We start from the raw sequence: 20,337 nt of genomic DNA, 5'->3' as shown, positions 1-20,337 counted from the left end.
CACCTACATAATCCACTCTCAGAGCCTCCAGACCAGGAGTCTCCGCTCCAGGCCCGAATATCCAGCCACGTTTCACTGTCTCCACTCGGATGGATGCCGCTGAGGCATCTCAAACTCGGTGCACCAGGAACCAGCTTCCCGATCTTGCCCCTCGAACCCCCCTCGTCCCAGTCTGCTCCCCGCTATGCCTGCTGCAGCCACCTCACCTCCCCGCTGTTCCTCAGACGTGGCAAGTGTGTTCTTGCCTCGAGCCTCGATGCCGCACACCCTCTCCTGGGGTCTTCCTGTGGTTCCCTTGCTCCCTTAGGTTTCTGCTAAGGTGTCACCTTGTCAGACTTGTCCCCTTACTCAACGGCTACCTTCTCTGATGATACAAAATGCAAGCCACACCCTCCACCTGGCTGTGGACTTCAAGTCCCTCTCACTCCGTGAGCCCCCCAGGGCCTTCCTGCCTCGCTCGGGTGTAAGCAGCTGTGTATCAGGTCCCTGTCACCTACCTGTCCTGGCTCGGCTTCTGACATCCTGGGGACCTCCTGAGTATGCGAGTGCCTTTCGGCCCGTTAACACCGATGTTGCGACTTAGGTGGGGAGCCCCTAGGTGGGCGCAGGGTGGCCTGGCCCCCCAGGAGGGGCTCCAGAGAAGCTCCAGAGAAGCTCTGAAAGCTACAGGGTGCGCGGTGGGCTCCCAGGTGGGCGAGAACAGAGACGAGGTGGTCCCTCGGGTGGCTCGGAGACGAGGAAGGTCTGCCTCGCCCCTCCCAGTGCCCTGCCCTGCGAACCTCTCCCATCTGGCTGTTCCTGAGCTGTCGCCGTTACGAGAACCCAGTAAACATGAGTGGAGTGTTTTCCTGAGTTCTGCCGGCCGTTCTAGCCAATTACCCCACCTGAGAAGGGGTCCTGGGAAACCCCGGCGAGTAGTCCTCAAGTGCAGGGGCCCGGGGTCTGGGGCTGGCCTGTGTGGCCAGGGGAGCCCTGTGCGGCTGAGCCCTTAACCTGCGGGCTCTGCTCCAGCTCCAGGTAATACCAGAGCAGAACTGGGCCCAGTTAGTGTTAGGAAACACTGGGTTAAATCTATGTTTAGGTCTGGAAAGAGCACACAATGTCTTTCTTTTTTACCGCTAAATAAAAATGTGTAGCTCTTCAGAATGGGTATATCTAATCCTTCCGTTGTTTTTTAATGAACTGACCATAGTAAAAAGGGGCTACTTTGTTATGTATCTTTTTTTTAAAGTATATTTTTATTGATTTTTTACAGAGAGGAAAGGAGAGGGATAGAGAGTTAGAAACATCAGTGAGAGAGAAACATCGATCAGCTGCCTCCTGCACACTCCCTACTGGGGATGTGCCCGCAACCAAGGTACATGCCCTTGACCAGAATCGAACCTGGGACCCTTCAGTCCACAGGCCGACGCTCCATCCACTGAGCCAAACCGGTCAGGGCTGTTATGTATCTTAATGAGCAAATACTGGCTAATTTGAATGTACAGATTATCTTTTTATGTTACTAGCACAGGTTTGTTAAGGTTCAAACATCATTTACATATTTTGAATTTTATAGATGTGTATATATATATATATATTTTTCTAGGTCATTGGAGTCCTGGATGATTGCTTGTGTGATATTGAGAGCATCGATAACTTTAACACCTACAAAATCTTCCCCAAAATAAAAAAGTTGCAAGAGCGAGACTACTTCCGTTATTACAAGGTATGGGTATAATTTTTCATTCTGTTATTTCCAAAGGTTTTCATATCACTGTCTACAGGTGTGACTCTTATCGCCCATTTAAAGACTCAGGTTTGACTCTCCTCAGCATCCTATGTGTATCTTTTATCACTGGAATGTATTAAGTATTACACTGAAGACCTGTTAGCCTTTTTTTTTTTTTTTTAGATTTTTAAAGAGGGTGGGGGGGACAGAGAAGCATCCGTCGGCTGCCTCCTGCACACCCCCAAGCGGGGATCGAGTCTCAACCTGAGCATGTGCTCTGACCTGGAATCAAACTGGCCACCTTTCGGTGCAGGGGACGATGCCCGTTGAGCCGCCCTGGCCAGGGCTGAAACCTGTTCACCTTTTTAAACTCTAAGCATCTGCACCCTCTCCCTCTGCTTGGAGAATTCTTCATCTTTCACTATCCGCTGAGCCACACCGGGTAGGCGAGCATCGTTTACTTTTAAAAATGAACATTACATCTGGGAGTCTGGAGCACGGCAGGCATTTAAGTTCTGAGCCACGCAGGTGCCTTGGGACAGGAGGCTCCTCCCTCACCCTGACCTCCGCCCCAGCACGGGGACCTCGAGGACAGCCCTGCAGAGCCGGGACCCGAGTGTGCTCACGGGGACACGTTCTTTCTCTCCAGGTCAACCTGAAGCGGCCGTGCCCGTTCTGGGCGGAAGACGGCCATTGCTCCATAAAGGACTGCCACGTGGAGCCGTGTCCAGAGGTAAATCACGCAGAGCCAGCGGCTGCGGGGACGGGGCCGACACCTGGCTGACCCACTCCATGCTCTCTTGAATCCGCAAAGAAAATGCTACTGGACCTTAAATCTCAAGTTTAGAGTGGGAATTAAAGCGCATAAAATAGGGAAATTTCAGGCTTGGCATTAGGTCTCCAACTGGTCTTCTTACAATAGAAAAAAAAGGTTACCCTTATTTCTAATGAAATGTTACATTTTAGATTTTGTTTTCTGACATCTAGCATAATTGGCTATATTCTTTTTCATTAGTAATTTGTTATGAGCCATATTTTCATTTGACTTTTTGCTTTTCTTACCTAACCAGTTAGTGTAGTTTCTTGTCCTTAAAAGTATGACAAAACTATCCGAACAGATGTCCTTCCTAATGGGAAACATTTAAAAAATATATTATCTTCATTTTCCTTTAAGAATATAGTGTATTTTTAAAGTTTTTAGTTTGGAATAATTTCAGACCTAGGGAAAAGTTGCAATAGTACACTTTCCATATACTTCTTATTCAGAGTCCCTAAATGTTCATGTTTAGCACATTTGCTTTATTATTCTCTCTTTGTGTATATTTATTAATATCATTATATTCTGAACCACTTAGGTATAAGTTACAAACATGATCTTTTATCCCTAAATATTTCAGTATGTATTTTCTTAAAAACAAGATTATTCTCTTATCTAACCACAACATAATTAGCCAAATTAGGAAGTTAGTATTATTGACTTTTCAAGAAAAAAGCTGAACCTACATGCAGTTCTTCTATTGGTAAACTCTAGGTAAAATATGGGCCAGAGAACTTACTCTTGCCATCTACATTAACCCAAAATTGCCTAAACTGTAAGTGTCCATTTAGAGCAGAAATAAAAATTGAGCATAACTATTTCAGAAATTTTGAAATTTTTAAAACTTCTATTTTGGGGGTAAGACTGTTTATGGAAAAAGAGATCTAGTCATTTTATAAACCTAAAAATTGTACAAACTATTAAATACTGCGTTGAGAGTGTACGTTAGAGTTGTTTTGCTGCTTGGATTTTGTGTGTGTCCTTCAGTTTTCTATCCTATGACTTAGAGTCTACATTGGTGTAACTCCTCACCTTTCACCTCAAAGAGGTAGTATAGTTACAGCATTTGAATGACAGTGCATTTTCTCCTATGGAATAAAATAGCCCTTCTAGTAGATCAATAGCATTACTAGTTTGTGAAGAAATCTCAAAAAAATGAAATTTTAAAATTTTTGTTGTTGTTCTTTTAAGAGTAAAATTCCCGTCGGAATTAAAGCTGGGATTTCGAACAAGGTGAGTCGTCTTCTTCGCTGCCTATTTCTTCTTTACATGGGGCGACATGCTTACTGCTGGCGGGGTGCAGAAGAGCGCACGATGTATATTGATTTCAGAGAGGAAGGGAGAGGGAGAGAGAGAGAGAGAAACATCAATGATGAGAGAGACTCATGGATCGGCTGCCTTCTGCACGTCCCACACTGGGGATGGAGCCCACAACCTGGGCATGTGCCCTGACCAGGAATCAAACCATGACCTCCCGGTTCATAGGTCGACAGTCAACCACTGTGCCATGCTGGCTGGGCAGGGAATGGATGCTTCTTTATTAAAATGCCTCTTTATTAAAGATCACCCTTTCCTCTTCTGAGCATGCCTGATTTACTGTGTCACTCACGTGTGTCTAGACACAGTACACCTGTCGTTTTCCATGATGGCACGGACACGTGAAGGTCCTCAGGCCCTCCCCTCTGCTTCCTTGTGATGCGTCATTTCTCCACTTTCTTCCGGCTCTCTCCCTCACCAGGTCTTTTGTTCACGTTCACACTCTTTTATTTATTATTTTTGTTTCAGATTTCAAGTAAACAAACAAACAGTATAAAGACAGTCCTTCTGGACTCCTTCCCACCCCCATTCCGGGTCCTCCCTCCCCAGAGCTGAACACTTTTCTGAAGTTGATGCGTATCCTTCTGTGATACTTTTTATTTTCATACTTTATTGTACATGTGTCCACAGCATGTATAGAGCTTTTTTATGACATCTTAAAAGATTTAAATACTATATTTTTATATTTCTTCAGGTTAATACATTGTTTCAGTCTATTTGTTTGTGTGTGTGTGTGTGTTTTGTGAATCCTCACCCAAGGATATTTTCCCATTGATTTTTAGAGAGAGTGGAAGGGAGAGACAGAGACAGAGAGAAACATCGATGTGAGGGAGACACATTGATTTGTTGCCTCCTGCACGTGCCCCAACCAGGGCCAGGTAGCCAAGGTACGTGCCCTTGACCGGAATTGAACCCAGCGATCCATCAGTCCTCGGGCCAAGGCTTTATCCACTGAGCCAAACCGGCTAGGGCTTCAGTCTGTGTTTTTACTGAGCATTATGCTTTTTTAAATGTTGTCTCCATTGATATGTCATCTTAGTTCACTTTTAACAGCTGCATGATATTCAGTTGTATGACTGTCTCATGTTCTGTATTGATGGTCATTTCAACTGTCTTTGTTTTTTGCTGTTACACACAGCGATGCCCTCGCATCTCTGTCTTCTGTCTCATTGTGTACCACGTAGGTTTCCCTGGGTCTGTAGTAGAAATAAGACTGCGGCCCTGGGGTTGCTATCTCAGCACCCAAGATGGTGCAGATAACTTGGAAAGTGGCTGTGCATCGTTCTTTTTTTTTTTTTTTAATATATTTTATTGATTTTTTACAGAGAAGAAGGGAGAGGGACAGAGAGCCAGAAACATCGATGAGAGAGATCGATCAGCTGCCTCCTGCACGCCCCCCAGTGGGGATGTGCCCGCAACCAAGGTACATGCCCTTGACCGGAATCGAACCTGGGACCCCTGAGTCCGCAGGCTGATGCTCTATCCACTGAGCCAAACCGGTTCGGCTGTGCATCGTTCTTGTTTCTGTTTGTCACTGTTGCTCTGGACGGGTGTCCGCGGAGGGACTCCTGGTCCAGGGTCATGCTGTCCTGCAGCTCCTGATCCGTGTGGTCGGACACGTTCCCCCGAGGGCTTCTCAGTGCACATCCTCGCCAGCTTGCTGACTGTTTTCCATGTCTTTGCTTACTAATTAGGTAGAAATCTGTGACTCGTTTTCATCTGTGTTTCTTACTTCTTTCAATAATAGGATGTAGCTATAGTTAGTGTTATCTCGTCATTGGGAGACTGACTGTTCTGCCAGCTGAGCCAGAAATAAAGAAAGAGGAAGGGAATTATTTTTCACTAAAACTTGTTTATGGTGAACTTCCTTTCAGTACTTGAAAGTGGCCAACAATACCAAAGAATTTGAAGACTGTGAGCAAGCCAGCAAACTGGGGGCAATTAACAGCACATTGAGGTAAGTTTTGTTTTAGTATTAAAATTATGTTCATATCAACAATCTCCTGTTTTTCTTGTGCTGTAAAAACATCAACGTCTCAACTAATTGTTTTATTTTTGTTAATTCTCACCCAGAGGATACTTTTCCATTGATTTTTAGAGAGAGTGGAAGGGAGAGGGAGAGACAGAGAGAAACATCGACGTGAGAGAGACACATCTGATTGGTTGCCTCCTGCACACACCCCAACCAGGCCAGGGAACCTGCAGTCGAGGTTGGTTCCCTTGACTGGAATTGAACCCGGGACCCTTCAGTCCTCGGGCCAACGCTCTATCCACTGAGCCAAACTGGCCAGGGCTCAACTAACTTTTAAAGGAAGAAAGTATTCTTTATCCTAAATTCCATTACAGGCTTTGCTTCCTCTTCTTGGCTGATTTGCCCTGAAATCTCTAAATCATCAATAGTGCCTCTCTTACAAAGTAAAAATCTAAGCTTGCTAGTGGCGTGCTGAGTCTGTTCTTCCTGATTATTATGGGAAAAGGAACTGGAACCTCTCAGTCTTCTGTAAATAGCACTTCCATTTATCTATCACATTTTGAATGATAAAGGTTACTATTAACCATTAAATGTCATAGATGTTTTTTCTGTTGTGTTTACCTTATTTGCTCTAAGTATAAACCTGCTTTTGAGGGCCAACATAAATAATTTGTACGTAGTCTCAGGTTATGCAATGTAAAGTGACTGAACATATGTAATGAGTGGGGAATGGAATGTTACAGAAATTCTTTTTAATTTTCCTGTTTGTTTAGAGTTATATATATATATATATATATATATACACACATATATATATATTATAATTGTTGTTTACAATAAAGTTAGCAATTTCATTTATAGTATTTACTATTTTTAAGAAAAGAGAAATAGCCAAGATATTAAAATCCCCCATTGCTAGCCCACAATCCTGCTTTCTTTCCTTCTTTCTTAGCAGTAACTACATCATGGATTTGGTGTCTACCCAGGCCATGTTTTTATCACATATATGTATGGTTCTGTGCAGACGATTTTATTTTTCCTTTTTGTAAATGACACAATATTATATTTCACATTCTGCAAGTTTTCTTTTCACACCACACATTTTGCTTTCTAGATCTGTCCATGTTAAACATGGAGACTTATCTCATTTTTTTGACTAATGAATAGTTTTCATGATATAAATATACCTCATTTTACCTACTTATCCCCCTCCTGATGGGCATTTAGATTGTTTCACATTTTAAAAAAATATATATATATTTTATTGATTTTTTTACAGAGAGGAAGGGAGAGGAATAGAGAGTTAGAAACATCGATGAGAGAGAAACATCCATCAGCTGCCTCCTGCACACCCCCTACTGGGGATGTGCCCACAACCAAGGTACATGCCCTTGACCGGAATTGAACCTGGGACCCTTGAGTCCGCAGGCCGACGCTCTATCCACTGAGCCAAACCAGTTAGGGCTTTTTTCACATTTTTTACTTAGATAAACTGCTACCATGAGCTTTCGTGGGCATGTTTTTTTGATGCACACTAGCAGTTAATATCTGTGGAAGTTCATATTGATATCTGTTTTTCATGTAACTTCCATCATCCTGCATGTGACCACTAACTGAATTTGTGACACCATCTAACTAATAAAGCAGTGGCCTCAGGTTATCTGTTTTTAATTACACTAGAAAACAGTGTTGTCATTTTCAACTCCCAAGTTTAATCCTTTTCTTTTTTATCCCTCCTTCCCGTAGCAATCAGAGCAAAGAGGCTTTCATTGACTGGGCGAGATACGATGACTCACAGGATCACTTTTGTGAACTTGACGGTAATAAAATCAACTCCTGTATTTAAATTATTCTTGAACCTTTTTCCAAGACATTGAAATCAATCAGAATGTCAGCAGTTGTAGGTCTCTGATGCTGCATGTTGCTCTGTGGACCTTTTATCCATAATGGCTGCTGTTGTGAGCCTGTGTCCCAACCCCCTGCCCTCTGTGTATGACCCTGGCCTTCACAGCTGTCTTATCTTAGGACGTGTGGTCACTTCCTGTCTGGGGAGACCGTCTCGGAGAGACCGAGTGACTTGCCCAAGGTCACACGGGAGCAAGAGGCTGGGACGGGGCTTCCCCCCGGATCTGACTGAACCCAAAGCCTGTGTTCAGTCACTGCCACTCCTTTTACAGAAGGCAATTGAGGTGACTCTGAACTTTTATCTATAGGAGACTGTTCCCAAGAATTGTGGGAAGTAGGCCTAAGTCCTTCATTAGGCCTTTATCTTTACTCTTGGAGTGGTGTCACTTATCTAAATCACTGGGTTAAAACAGAAATTCTAAAGATCCACCCGGGTTCCCGGAACACACCCACAGCCCTCTCTGCCTTCGTGTCCTGTCGTTACGTGACAGGAAGGTGATCCCTACAGATCGAATAGTAGCTTTTTCAATAATTCAGCGGTTTACGGCCAGCTGCTGTCCCTCCCTCTCTGTTTTATTGTTTTGTAATTGTCTGTATGCATGGCTTGCTTCTCCCTTTACTTAAGGTTTCTGCTCAACTGTCACCTCGCCAAAGCCTGTGCCACCCCCTGTAAGGCAGCAGCCACTGCCGCTGTCTCAGTGCGCCTGCTCCCCCAGGAGCTGGCAGGAGCGCCCGGCAGGTGGCCGAATTCACCTGCTGAGATCTGTCCGCCCCACCAGACTGCACCCCCGAGGGCAGGCCCAGCCTCTCTGTTCGATCCCGTAGCCCCAGTGCCCAGGGCAGCAGCTGGACATGGGCCGTGTGCGATGAGTGTTCGCCGGATGAAGCAGTTGGCTCATAAATAACCTGCATAACGGGATAGATGTTTTTACTTTTATATTTTCCCTCAAAACATGTTCATTAATAAATTAACAACATTGTTTAGCACAGTAGGTTTTAAGTCAGGCTGTGCTTTGAAGCTACATGGGCGCTTCATATACTGTCGGCTCTCCTGAGTAAGTTACGTTTCAGCAGGGATAGAGTTGGTGATGGAGGGCTGTAGGCTCAATCCTGAGGATGGAAGGGAGGGAGGGAGAGAGAGAGAGAGGGAGGGGAGGAGAGAGAGAAAGATCAATGTGAGAGAGACACATGGATTGGTTGCCTCCCGCATACACGCCCGATGGGGCCAGGGACAAACCTGCAACCCAGGTACGTTCCCTTGACCAGGAATCAAACCGCTGGTGCACGTGGGCTAACGCTCTAACCACTGAGCCACTGACCAGGGCAAATTAGTGATTTTTAAAAAAATGAGACCATTGTGTAAGTCTAGGAATGATGAAATTTAAATCACAAAGTTACTGAGCCATTTACTTCATAAGTCAGAAGTAGAGAGTAGCAGGATCTCTATTTTTAATACAACATATGCTAACAAAATAGATGTTGCTAAGCATGTGTCTAGACAGGTATAGACTTAGGGAAGAAATAAAAGAAAATCTTAAAACTAGTGATGATTCTGCTAGGTCTTTCCGCCCGGGCGGTGACACTGAGAGCACCCCGAGCGCCTCTGAGGAGGCGAGGGCCCTGCTGGCTGCCCAGAGGAGAGGGAGGCGGGCTCCTCTCAAGTCCAAGTTCCACAGGTCCCGGGTCAAGTGCAGTCACAAGTGCTCTCCCCTCCCGGTGAGGCCGGAGGTACTTGAAGCGGGTGGCCGTCCTCGACGCGCCGGGAGCCCTGTTTGCTGTGATGCTGAGTCCGAGATAGTGAACCAGGGGTGGCTCATGCGTTGTCTCTCGTTCAGACGAAAGGTCCCCAGCTGCCCAGTACGTGGACCTGCTGCTGAACCCCGAGCGCTACACGGGCTACAAAGGGCCGTCCGCCTGGAGGGTGTGGAACAGCATCTATGAAGAGAACTGCTTCAAGTAACCGCGGGGAGGGGGGATGGAGGGGGGATGGAGGGGGACGGAGGGCAGGGAGGACGGACAGGGTTTCTCTTGGGAAAAACTACATGACAAACGCAAACCGTCTCACGTCTGAGCTTTGTGTGTGTTTTTCAGGCCTCGATCTGTTTATCGTCCTTTAAACCCGCTGGCACCCAGCCGAGGTGGGTTTTTAAAGTACATTTTCATGCTTTTAGAGATTGTTTATAAAATGTCTTTATAACTAAACTTAACTTGAGAACATTTTCAACTGTTGTATGTTTTGCTTAATTTGAATGATCAGAAGTGTATGAAATGCTCGGAGTTAAGGCTCAAGGTTTCGACATGTTTTTATTGAGCACCTGCTATGGGCCAGGCCCTAAGCCAGGGGCTTCATGGAGAATGCGTTAGAACATGTGAGTCATCATCTATCGGCAGTTTCCTGGGGAGCCAAATAGAGTCGTGGAACTGCTGGAGTGAGGAGGAGGGAAGGAGCCTGCTCTACAGAGAAGACAGAGGGAGGAGAGTAGCAGGAATAGGAAAGAGGGAGACAAGGCTGGGCGAGGGAGAAGGCAGCTCCATGAAGAATGAAGTTGCTCTTTTTTTTTTTTTTAAATATAGATTTGTATTGACTTCAGAGAGGAAGGGAGAGGGAGAGAGAGAAGCATCGATGTGAGAGAAACATCGATAGCCGCCTCCTGTACACCCACCACCGGGGACCAAGCCCGCAACCTGGGCATGTGCCCCGACCAGGAATCAAACCTGTGACCTCTTGGCACATGGGGTCGACGCCCAACCACTGAGCCACACTGGCCGGGCGGGAGCAGCCATTTAAGACGGAAGCATTCCTTTATGGAAACCACAGTGTGCAGGGACTGTCCTGGACGTGGTGACTGAAGCAGTGACTTTGTCTAGTTGTTAGCTCATTATCTTTCTGATGATTTTTAGTTGCTTTCTGATATTATCTATTGTATGAAACGTGAAAATCTTGTGCTTTTTGGCCTGTATTCTTATTAAGAAGTTTCATTTGCAGGATAACTGCACACTGACCAGGTTCATGTATAATGGATAGTTTAACACGGTGACGTTCCATCCCATATTAAGATTAATAGGATTAGAATCGGAACTTTGTAAGACATTTTCTAAAACTTTGTCTATTATTTTCTCTTTCAGGAGAAGATGATGGTGAGTTAAACTCTCGTGGTTTTGTTTCAAGGAGAGGACATGTTTTTAATGATCAAAAACATTGTTTTTCCTCTAGTTCAAAAGAAAGTGTTTATCTTCCTTTTTTTTTTTTTCCAGAAAATAGCTACTAATGGTTGGTGACAAAAATGAGTATTTTTAATAATATAAAGTTATCCTATGTTAAAAAAAAAAAGGTAGAAAGATAATTTCCCCTGTGAGCGCTAGGAAAGTTAGGGTCTTCCTAACACCCTTTCTGGGGGGAAATTAGGGAGATAGAAGCCAGATTACTGAGGACCTGGGGCTAGACTTTCCTATTAGCACTTGGGGTTTTTTAATAAAAAAGGGGAGATAATGAATGATTCTTAGTAAGAGGATGTTGAATGAGTGACTGTAGGAAGATGGAGATTTGCAAAGAGAGTAGACCCTCAGGAGGCCCGGTAATTTCCCACCATCTACTGGTAATTTATCCCCTGGATTCCTGCTCAGCTCGTGTGTGTTGAGGTTTGCTTTTCTTACGTAAAGTAAAATCAGGATTGGTAACTCCGGAAGAGCATTAACTGTTTCCATTTTATTCACTGCCATGTTGTTCTTCAGTAAACAACAGTGTTGGTCTAGAAATAGTCCTTTAGCGTTAGTGCTCAGATAGGTCACAGCTCTCTGTGTTTTAGTCATTCGCTTTTCTGAAGAATGTCTTGAAAATGAAGGGAATTAAAAACTATCCCTTGAAGTGTAATAGTCTTAAGTAATTGAGGAAATATACCTAGCTTTACTGAATCAGGAAAAATAGAATAATAATGAGATTTTTGTGTTAATTATAACTCACTCTTTTTTCTGGACTTTGAAAAGAGTGCTATAGTTATCAAAAGCAAATTTAAAATTGTTAAACTCTCTCCCCATACTTATGAATGTTTAAGTTTTCTAGTGAATAAGATTTATATAACATTTTGACTGGAATGTTTTCTCAAAACTTTTACTAGTCAAAATATCATTTATAAGAACATTCTCCCAATACTTAAATTACCTTTGGGCTTTATTTTCTAGGCCCATGTCTCTATTTTTCTATTTCACATGAAGTAGTGGCCATTTCTAGAAATAGTCCTTATCTGCCATAAAATATTTTATAGACTTAATTTATTCGAATATATAAATGATGATTTAAAATATGTTAACCCAGTTCTGTGTGTGTGTGTTCTTTTTTAAAGGAGAATCATTCTACACGTGGCTAGAAGGTAAATACGTCTGCGTTTTAAATGCATTGGGTTCTTGTAAGAAATGTAGTGATTTACTGAGTATATTTTTCTAAGTTTTGGGATTCATTGCCTAGACAACTAATTTTGAGTGTTGAAAAGAAAAGCACATGTTTTAGGTTATTGTGTTCTGGGAGGCAATTACTTGAAAATGTTGAGGCCCAACCCAGCATCATGGAAATGCACCGGCGCTGTCACTGGTCCCAGTCCGGCCGCTCTGCGTGGATGCTCATCCCGACTCGGTCCCGTGACCGTCCTGAGGCCTGAGTCCACGCAGACCTTCCTATGGAAGGAAGTGCTTTTTCTCCATGAAACAGAGGGAAGGTCCATTTGAATTCAGAAGGTTTTAAACCTGAGTGCACATGTTAATATAATCTGAACTTGTCTAGTTAAAGGATAAAGCAGTATAGATCCTGCCCTAGCCAGTGTGGCTCAGTGGGTAGAGTGTTGGCCTACGGACCAAAGGGTCCTGGGTTCGATCCCAGTCAAGGGCATGTACCTTGGTTGCAGGCTCCTCCCCAGCCTGGGCCCTGGTCCTGCACCCAATCGATGTGTTCCTCTCACATCGATTTTTCTGTCTCTTCCTCCACTCTCCCTAAAAATCAATGGAAAAATATCCTCAGGTGAACATTAACAAAAAAACAAAAACAAAAGCAGTATAGATTTCAATATACTAGATGCTTTTGCATTCTTATATTTTCTAATATTGAAAATACTAGAAATATAGAATATTAGTGGAAAGCTGACACATTCTAGTGGGACAGATGGTGAAGTAGAACTAGAGAATGCAAGGCAGAGGGACTCAGAAGGTTTTTAAACTGAGTTCACATGTTAATATAATTTGAACTTGTCTAGTTAAAGGATAAAGCAGTGTAGATCCTGCCCTGGAGGGCGAAAGGCCTGGAGGGAGGAGAGAAACCAAGCCAGTCTCTTCCTCCTCATCACTACGTGGGTGAAAGAACCTCTCCAGGGGGGGGGGGGGGGAGCAGGCTGCCCTGAAGCCAAAGCAGGACTTGGTCTAACCGTGAAGCAGCTGCGCTGTTGCCTTCTGGGTAACGGGGCTGCCAGGGGCATCCTCAGTGTTCGGGCTCCGCAGCCCAGCATTTTCTGCTTGTTCTGCCTCCAGGAATCATCCAGTTCACTCTGTTCGGAAGTCGGAACCTTATTTTCTCTTGAGAGAATCTTGACCTCATTATTTCATATCATTTTTTTGATTTATTCTTCATGTTCTTGAATCTTAACTTTAAAAATAAGCCTATGTACGGAGTCCTCCGTATTTCTGTTACCTAAATGGATGTGATGTCTTTTTCACTGTTTTCCTGAACAGGTTTATGTCTGGAGAAAAGAGTCTTCTATAAGCTCATATCGGGACTTCATGCCAGCATCAATTTACATCTGTGCGCGAATTATCTTTTGGAAGGTAATCAGATTTTTATGTAGAAATTTGCCTTCTTTCCGTGTGAAAACTGTTGAGGGAAAATACACATTCTCTATTTTTAAAAACTCTATTAGCCCTAGCTGGTTTGCTCAGTGGATAGAGCGTCAGTCTGCGGACTGAAGGGTTCCGGGTTTAATTCTAGTCAAGGGCACATGCCCGGGTTGCGGGCTCGATCCCCAGTAGGGGGCGTGCAGGAGGCAGCCGATCCATGGTTCTCTCTCATCATATATATTTCTCTCTCTCTCCCTCTCCCTTCCTCTCTGAAATCAATAAAAATTTATTTTAAAAAATCTGTCTATTAAGTGTATCATGTTTTGCTCTTTCTCTTTAGAAACCTGGGGTAAGCCCAGCTGGGGACCTAACATCAAAGAATTCAAACGCCGCTTTGACCCCGTGGAAACCAAGGGAGAAGGCCCGAGGCGGCTGAAGAACCTGTACTTCTTGTACCTCATTGAGCTGCGGGCCTTGTCCAAGGTGGCCCCGTACTTCGAGCGCTCGGTGGTCGATCTGTACACTGGCAACGTGGACGACGACGCCGACACCAAGACCCTCCTCCTGAACATCTTCCAAGACACAAAGTGAGACTCACGTCAGGGCTGGGAGGCCCGCCCTGGGTCTAACGAGGCGGCGCCTGAAGGTGCCCACGGGCCTCGGGAGGTTCTTTAGCAAAAGGGAGAGTCAATGCCCTGGCTGGTGTGGCTCAGTGGATAGAGCCTTGGCCTGCAGACTGAAGGGTCCCAGGTTCGATTCCAAGGGGGCGTGCAGGAGGCAGCCGATCAATGATTCTCTCTCATCATTGATGTATCTATCTCTCGTTCCCTCTCCCTTCCGCTCTGAGATCAATAAAAATATATTTTAAAAAAGGGGAGAGTCGGAAGATAGACGAGGATGGCCAGGACAGCAGCAGTCTTGGACGTTTTTTCTAAAAATGTTATCTGAAAATCGTCTAATAATGCGTCATTGCACTTTCATACTTGAGAATAGGCTATCTTTTTAAATATAACTTTAAATTTTATGTAGCAACATTTAATGCTACTTTAATGTTCTTTCTACCCATTTTGTATTCCAGTTGCTATTGAAGTTCACGTGATATCATGTTAGATACCTATGTATGTTAGATATCAATCGATACTTAAGGGAACATTATTAGCCTTACCTTCTAAGAATTTAACCTTTAAAAAAAAATGCTGGATCTAAAACTTGAGTTTACCAGTGAAGATGAGCGTGGAGCAGTGTTGGATTAAGAAGTGCTGAACATAAATTATGATTAACTTTTAAAAGATGCTGTAAAATATTAAGAGAGTGATATATATTGTTCACACAAATTGTTTTAATTCATTTTTTAGATTATTTTTATCATATAATTTCTTTAAACATTACAAACTTACACATTCTAAAGCTGTCTTTATACATTATAAAGCTTGCTTTAGTCTTATTGAATAGTGTCTGTGTGAACTTTCCTAAGCCTTACATGTGAGTAAATTATGATTGATTGTAAGTACCCATCAAAGTCCTCCCAGGGCTCTAGGACCCAGCACTGGACTATTTCGCCTGCCATTTACACTCCTGTATTTCCCCAGGTCCTTTCCCATGCACTTTGACGAGAAATCCATGTTCTCCGGTGACAAGAAGGGGGCCAAGTCGCTAAAGGTAAAGGTTGCTGACTGGGGGGCCGGGCGGGAGCGGTTCGCTGGTTGAGCTTTAGTCCTGGTCCCCTCCTCGCTGGTGAGGCGATTTGCTGTGAGGGATGCAGTCCCCCTGCCCACACTTCCTCCCCAGTCCTTTCTCGCAGACCCTGCTGGGCGGGTCCCAGCCATCACCGTGACTGTGACCGTGACCGAGGACGGCACCTTGTAATGTCTTTGAAGGGCAGTGTTCTGAGGGTTTTCTTACTTTACAATCACAGTGTGTGTGTTGTTTTGATGCATCTTTGAAAAAAGCATGAGCTGTAATCCACGTTGAAGGCAAGAAATAGTTTCTGTTTCTAAAGTTTATTTTATGGACTGTCACAGTTTATGAAACTCGTGTTTTGCCTTAGAGAGCAGCATAGGAGGCAGAAAGTGCCTGTTAACTTGTGAGGCCAGCAGGAGACTGTATTTTAGGGACGTTATGAAACCCTCACGTGTGGCGGGAGGTCTTCGCTTCCCTTTGCTTACAGGATGTACATTAAGGAACACACGGTGCCCTTCACAGTATAAAGGTGTTTGATTGGCTGGCAAATAGTAGCCTGTGCAGTGTCCAAGTTCAGAAAGCTCCAAAACTGAAACACGCTTCTTGTGTTTGGTGCAAATTAGTTAGCAAAACCTGACCTGATGTAAGACTATTTATAGTCTTTTTTTTTTTCAATTCTGCTTTGTGTAAATATTCTTGCCTGTTTGTGTAACTGTTGTTACAGACACATGAATGGGTTTGATTACAGGGTGTTGCCCCCACACTCTGGTGGAGTGTTTCGTCATAAATAGTGGATGCACTGTGTTTCTAAAGTCTGAAAATTGTGAAACACCTTTGGCCCCAAGCTATTTCAGATGTGGCTATACACGAACTAATAAATTAGCATTGAGTGGCTCTCCATTGTAAGAGTTTCTTGGTGTTTCTGAAATGAAATGATTTAGCCACAACTCTGTTTTAGTTTTGGAAATTTGTTTTTTTTTCTGCTATACAGTTTCAAATAATTTTCTTCTTCATTGTTGAAAAACAACTCATCCTATATAATAAAAGCCTAATATACAAATCAAACAGCAGAACGACTGGTGAAACAATCGGTCACTATGACGCACACTGACCACCAGGGGGCAGACGCTCAATGCAGGAGCTGCCCGCAGGACCCAGGCCAGCCAAGGGGAGGGGGAGGTGCCCTTCCCTCTGCCCCATCACCCCGCTGGTTGCCTCACAGATTGGCCCTGATTGCAGGCCAGGCCTCGGGATCCTACCCATGCACGAATTTTGTGCATCGGGCCTCTACTTCACTAATAAACTTCAAAACTTTTATTTCTTATAATTGAGACTAACACAGTTTCCTGTTAATTTTTCACAGAGAGGAAGGGAGAGAGAGATAGTTAGAAACATCGATGAGAGAGAAACATCGACCAGCTGCCTCCTGCACATCTCCTACTGGGGATGTGCCCGCAACCCAGGTACATGCCCTTGACCGGAATCGAACCTGGGACCTTTCAGTCTGCAGGCCGACGCTCTATCCACTGAGCCAAACCTAAACTTCAAAACTTTTATTTCTTATAATTGAGACTAACACAGTTTCCTGTTAAATGTCTGATTAGAACACAAATGTTTTCTGCCCGTTAGGAGGAGTTCCGGCTGCATTTCAAGAACATCTCTCGCATAATGGACTGCGTTGGATGTGACAAGTGCAGGCTGTGGGGGAAGCTGCAGGTTTGTGTGTTGCCTTCTGTTTGCAACTATTGCTAACCTTACACTTTCCCACGAGGAGTTGAAACTTTTTATTAAAATGCCCTCCTTCATTGGATTAGACACCCGAAGTGTGGTTTTCCTGTGTTAGAGATGAAAAAGTTAGTATTAAACGCTGTGGCTTTTATGTGTATGTGTAAGGATGTCTTTCCTATTACTCTCTGTTAGTGGTTTGGTTTTAGTGCGTCTGTTTCTATTGGTAGAATCTCAGATTCATTTCTGAAGTTGGGGGTTATAAATAGAGAACATTAGTATTTCATATACCCATATCAAAGGTAAATACAATTATACAAAAAGACTTAATCATGAAGTTTTGGTCACTGAATCTGTTTCAATGATGAAAAGAAGGTCATCTCGTCACAAAATAGGAAAGTTCTGCTCATTTCCCTCCACATTCTGCCTAAAAAGGATTGATATTTTGTGTGGGGTTTTTTTTTTACAAAGATGACAAGTCAGAAAATCAGTAGACAGAATTATTCTAATGGCCGCTACCCAGAAATCACCATCTTTCTTCTTTTTCTCTAGTGTTTATAATTAAGAAATTACTAAGTATAGGTCTCGCTGATAACTTAAGTTTAGAGTTGCTAGAGCCTGTAAAGAAGGCTTTCAAGATTACTTACTGAACATCGTAATCCTACTGTGATACTTTTAGGTTAAAAAAAGGCATTTTAGTAATTTGGAATCGAATGGTATGTGTGAAGTTGTTCAGCACATAAACTGACATGTGCACATCTGCCAGGAAGTGGAAACTGCTTTGCGTTAAGTTTGATAAGATGGGGAAGTGAATGAAGTTCATGTGCATTTCCTGACTCACACCAGCAACTGAGTTTTCCTTTAACCTCACAGTGGTTAGGATATGAACTGATGGTCTGTTTCTCTCTTTTCTTTAGACTCAGGGTTTAGGAACTGCCCTGAAGATACTGTTCTCTGAGAAAGAAATCCAGAAGCTTCCGGAGAACAGCCCATCGAAAGGCTTCCAGCTCACTCGGCAGGAAATAGTTGCTCTTCTCAATGCTTTTGGGAGGTAAGGACCGACTGGCGCTCTGATGCCGCAGCCACAGCGCTCGTCTCTGCTCAGCTGGTTGGTTTTGCTTTGTTGCACGGACAGAGAGAAAACTTTACAATCATACCTGTACCAGCCAGCTCTCCCCAGCTCTCAGCATCTGTTTGCCAGGGGTCCCCAGTTTGCCTTCTCAGGTGTGGGGGAGGACGCTCTCCCCTAGAAGCACCCTCGTTAGCTGAGCGTCACTTGTTCAAGGACAAGAATGGGGACCGAGAGCTTGGTTGAGAGGTGAGGAAAGACAGATGAACCCTTCCATTGCTCTTCTTTCTTTTGTTTTTAATCCTCACCTGAGGATATGCTTATTGATTTTTAGAGAGAAGGGAAGGGGGGAGGGAGAGAGAAACATCAATTGGTTGTCTTCCGTACACACCCCAACCAGGGATTGAACCCCCATCCTAGTATATGGGACGACAACTGAGCCACACCGGCCAGGGCTGGTCCTGTTTCTTAAACCGAGGAGGCATTTCTCTCTTGCTCGTTCTTAGCCCGCTACTTCTGCATACAGATAGATATTTTGCTTTTTGTTGGTATCACAGATGGTTTCCAAATTAATTTGAATTTGCCTACAGAATTACGTGCAACACCAGCCTCCTGAGGAATACAGAGCAGGGAGAACTGAGTCAGAGAAAATAATACTAAGCTGCCCTGGGAAAAAAATGCAAAAAAGTCAAGAATTAAAAAAAAAAAAGGGAACCAAGTGATACGGGGATTATTTCTTATGTTTTCTTAACATGCATTTTTAAGTTAAAAAGAGGCAGTTAAATTAAAAATAAGTTATTTGCCCCTTCCCTGTCTTAGTGGCAAAGTTTTCACCATGTTGCCTCCCTGTGTTTAAAGATGATGTGTAAGCAGAGGTTTCAAACAAGGTAGTCATAGAATGTCCATCGGTAATTGGCATTTCATGAAAAATTCAGTCCACCCACTTATGGGGCCTGTAGTAAGACAAAACAGGAAAAACTGAGTTAAATTTAAATTATTCAAAGTTAAATGAAAAATATTTTAAATAATTTAAGCATTTTCAATCCAAATAAAGTAACTGAGAAAGAACATTAAACGGCCATGGTCCCACTGTGGTTCCACCTGATTGCCTGCTATTACCTCTGTTGTCCTCTAGAGGGCGCCAGACTCAGAGCCAGGGCTGCTAGTGGCCTGGAGCCTGGCCCTGCTCTGGCAAATCTACAGAAAGAAAACATTCGATTTTATTGCTGCATCCACCTTGAATTGTACAGAAGGATAACTGAGCTTATAGGTTTATTTTGTGATTCCCATTCCAGAGTCTCACTGCCTTCATTCATTGTTGATTAGGCACCATGGACATGGCTTCAGTGCTAGACAATATACACAGAATCTTTACCCTGAAAGACTGTGGAGCTGACAGTATAAAGCAAACTGGTGTGTTTGGGGAGCAGTAAGAAAAGAGCGGATTCCAGTGCTACAGCAGTCCCAGTGAACCATGACTGACTGACTGACTGGTGGCTCTCAGTTTCAGGTCTTGAAGACAAGCAAAAAAAAACGAAAGAAAAGAGTGGGTATTTGGAGAGAAATGTGCAAAATGAACTTATAGACTAAATATAAATGTCTTAAGGTTCTTTATTGTAATGAGTTAGTCATATCACTGTTCCCATCATGAATCTATTGATAAGAAGTAACTGTCTTCCTTGGCCCCTTCTAAGCCAAGACCGAAGGACCGTAGCTCTGTGTGTTATTAATATTTAATAAGGATCACAATGTACTTATTTTAAAATAGAAGCTTCAATGTTCAGTGTTGAATACATCCTTTTATTTTGGATTTTGCTTTAATAATGGCCCATATACCATGTCAACCATTTGAACTATGTACACATCATATTAGCGGTGCTAAAAGGCTTTCTTTTCCCTCCTATAGGCTTTCTACAAGCATCAGAGAATTACAGAATTTTAAAGTCTTATTGCAACACAGTAGGTAATAAAGGCTTTTCTATGTCTGGTCAGACATAAAGTGACTGTGAGGACTTTTCCTCTTGGACATTCAGCAGAAGGAGACGAACCTTCCGGGACTTCAAGAACTGAGCTCTTAAGGAGAAATGCAAATGTTCACTTGAATATTTATGATTCTGAATAGACTGTCAATTAGAGGTATTTATAAAGGAAGTATATACTTTTAAAACATGTAAGTTATGCTAATTCCGTGTTTAATTTCGTTGCCATCTGTTGACTGTTCTGCTATGCTGTTCGGTTGGAATCGGTTCTGTTCTTACTCTTTATGCTTCATTTCCAGTTGTCAGACCTAAACGACTGTTTCCTTCCTGGTAACACTGTGAACTGTC

The 20,337-nt window shown here is 43.4% G+C and overlaps 1 protein-coding gene across 1 annotated transcript in view; it reads left to right on the top strand.

The window, feature by feature from the left end:
* ERO1B (endoplasmic reticulum oxidoreductase 1 beta) overlaps positions 1-20,184 on the top strand; it is a 23,319-nt gene extending 3,135 nt beyond the window's left edge. Inside the window, exons 2-16 of the mRNA XM_014445640.2 lie at positions 1,589-1,708; positions 2,361-2,444; positions 3,720-3,761; positions 5,720-5,802; positions 7,564-7,637; positions 9,558-9,678; positions 9,814-9,860; positions 10,849-10,860; positions 12,063-12,089; positions 13,435-13,527; positions 13,877-14,123; positions 15,126-15,195; positions 16,846-16,932; positions 17,859-17,992; positions 19,917-20,184. Of these exons, the coding sequence (XP_014301126.1) occupies positions 1,589-1,708; positions 2,361-2,444; positions 3,720-3,761; positions 5,720-5,802; positions 7,564-7,637; positions 9,558-9,678; positions 9,814-9,860; positions 10,849-10,860; positions 12,063-12,089; positions 13,435-13,527; positions 13,877-14,123; positions 15,126-15,195; positions 16,846-16,932; positions 17,859-17,992; positions 19,917-19,977 (1,302 nt within the window). The 3' untranslated portion in view covers positions 19,978-20,184. The remainder of the gene's footprint in view (positions 1-1,588; positions 1,709-2,360; positions 2,445-3,719; positions 3,762-5,719; positions 5,803-7,563; positions 7,638-9,557; positions 9,679-9,813; positions 9,861-10,848; positions 10,861-12,062; positions 12,090-13,434; positions 13,528-13,876; positions 14,124-15,125; positions 15,196-16,845; positions 16,933-17,858; positions 17,993-19,916) is intronic.
* Positions 20,185-20,337: the final 153 nt, after the last annotated feature.

Source organism: Myotis lucifugus, unplaced genomic scaffold, assembly GCF_000147115.1.
Source record: "Myotis lucifugus unplaced genomic scaffold, Myoluc2.0 scaffold_473, whole genome shotgun sequence".
Classification (NCBI taxonomy): Eukaryota; Metazoa; Chordata; class Mammalia; order Chiroptera; family Vespertilionidae; genus Myotis; species Myotis lucifugus.
The sequence above is the reverse complement of the archived record's forward strand: the minus strand, read 5'-3'. Positions and strand labels throughout refer to the sequence as shown.